Source organism: Octopus bimaculoides, chromosome 28 (assembly GCF_001194135.2).
Source record: "Octopus bimaculoides isolate UCB-OBI-ISO-001 chromosome 28, ASM119413v2, whole genome shotgun sequence".
Classification (NCBI taxonomy): Eukaryota; Metazoa; Mollusca; class Cephalopoda; order Octopoda; family Octopodidae; genus Octopus; species Octopus bimaculoides.
In genome coordinates this window covers 5,225,395-5,227,036 of record NC_069008.1, presented here as the reverse complement: position 1 = coordinate 5,227,036, position 1,642 = coordinate 5,225,395, and the positions used below count along the sequence as shown (strand labels likewise).

Below are 1,642 nucleotides of genomic sequence, written 5' to 3'. Positions count from 1 at the left end.
TATATATATATATATATATATATATATATATATATATATATATATATATATGTGTGTGTGTAGTGAGTGAAAAGTAGTGAGAGGGAGAGAGATTTTGCCAAAATGTGTACATGTCAAAACACAGACTTTACATAAGACATTATACACACACACACACACACACGTGCATATATATACATACACACACACACACACATAAATATGCACACTTACATATAGAATACATCAAAGATTTCAAGGTTCACGTGGGCATCTATTTGTATGAGAGGGTGTGCATGCTTGTATTTCTTAGTGTGCATGTGCGTTTGTGTGTATGCAAGGGAGAGAGAGAGAGAGAGAGAGAGAGAGAGAGAGAGAGAGAGAGAGAGAGAGAGAGAGAGAGTGAGAGATTAAGAGAGAGACAGACAGACAGACTGTTCTACCTTTTTGTAACATGATAGACTAACAAATATATGTATCGCTATTATATATTTTTGCATTTATGTACATATGTATGTATGTGTGTGTATATATAGGCGCAGGAGTGGCTGTGTGGTAAGTAGCTTGCCTCCTAACCACACGGTTCCAGGTTCATTCCCACTGCATGGCACCTTGGGCAAGTGTCTTCTACTGTAGCCTCAGGCCGACCAAAACCTTGTGAGTGGATTTGGTAGACGGAAACTGAAAGAAGCCCGTCGTATATCTGTGTGTGTTTGACCCCCACCATCACTTGATGACTGATGTTGGTGTGTTCACATCCCTGTAACCTAGCGGTTCAGCAAAAGAACCCGATAAAATAAGTACTAGGATTACAAAAAGAAGTCTTGTGGGGGTCGATTTGTGCGACTAAAGGCAGTGCTCAAAAGGGTTAAAAAACACTTCTACATTTGGGCAGATGAACATTAGAAGCAGTTGGAAGGGTGTGGATAGAAGAAAATTGAGGCTGTTATTTCTAGCATATAGACAGACCACATTGAGGTCTCCTTCTCTCATGTCTTCTGCTGATTATTTTTCTTCTTAACCCTTTTGTTACCGTATTTCTGTTAAGATGCTCTGTGTTTCTTTCAATTAGTTTTAAATATAACAAAGAATTTAGTAAAATAACTTCGTTATCATTCAGCTAATGTTAGGACCATAAATTGTGACTAAGGTTTGGTAGAAGATTTTAATCCAGAACTTTTGAAAACTAGACATTTGTTCTACAGAGCCAGAGGTGGTTTCAGCCAGGTTGGTCATGAAAGGGTTAATCAAGATACTCTTGGCCTGAACTTTTTGCTACTACTTCTTAAAAACGTCCCTTCTTGTTCTTTACAAACAGATTGCCAAGAGCCATTGCGGTGAACTGATGTCCAAGCAAGTTGCCTTCCTCTGGGCTAGAAACCTTGGTGGTGACTCCGCTGTGAAGCTTTTGTCCAAGTTTGGGCTCCTGGAGGAGGCAATAGACTACGCTGCAGAACAGTGGTATGTATTGCGTGTGTGTCTGTGTGTTTACAGTCAATTCCTCTCTCTCTCTCTCTCTCTTATGTTCTTCTTCTTTGGTTCTTACTTTCTCTCTTTCTTCCTCTCTCTGACTGTCTTTCTTTATCTCTTGCCTTTTGCCTCTTTGTCTCTCTCTCTTTCTCTCTCTCTCTCTCTCTCTCTCTCTCTCTCTCTCTCTCTCTCT

The 1,642-nt window shown here is 39.8% G+C and overlaps 1 protein-coding gene across 1 annotated transcript in view; it reads left to right on the top strand.

Moving 5' to 3' along the window:
• Positions 1 to 1,642, top strand: part of LOC106873882 (intraflagellar transport protein 172 homolog) — a 94,584-nt gene that overhangs the window by 49,082 nt on the left and 43,860 nt on the right. Inside the window, exon 27 of the mRNA XM_052977743.1 lies at positions 1,298 to 1,440. Within this exon, the coding sequence (XP_052833703.1) occupies positions 1,298 to 1,440 (143 nt within the window). The remainder of the gene's footprint in view (positions 1 to 1,297; positions 1,441 to 1,642) is intronic.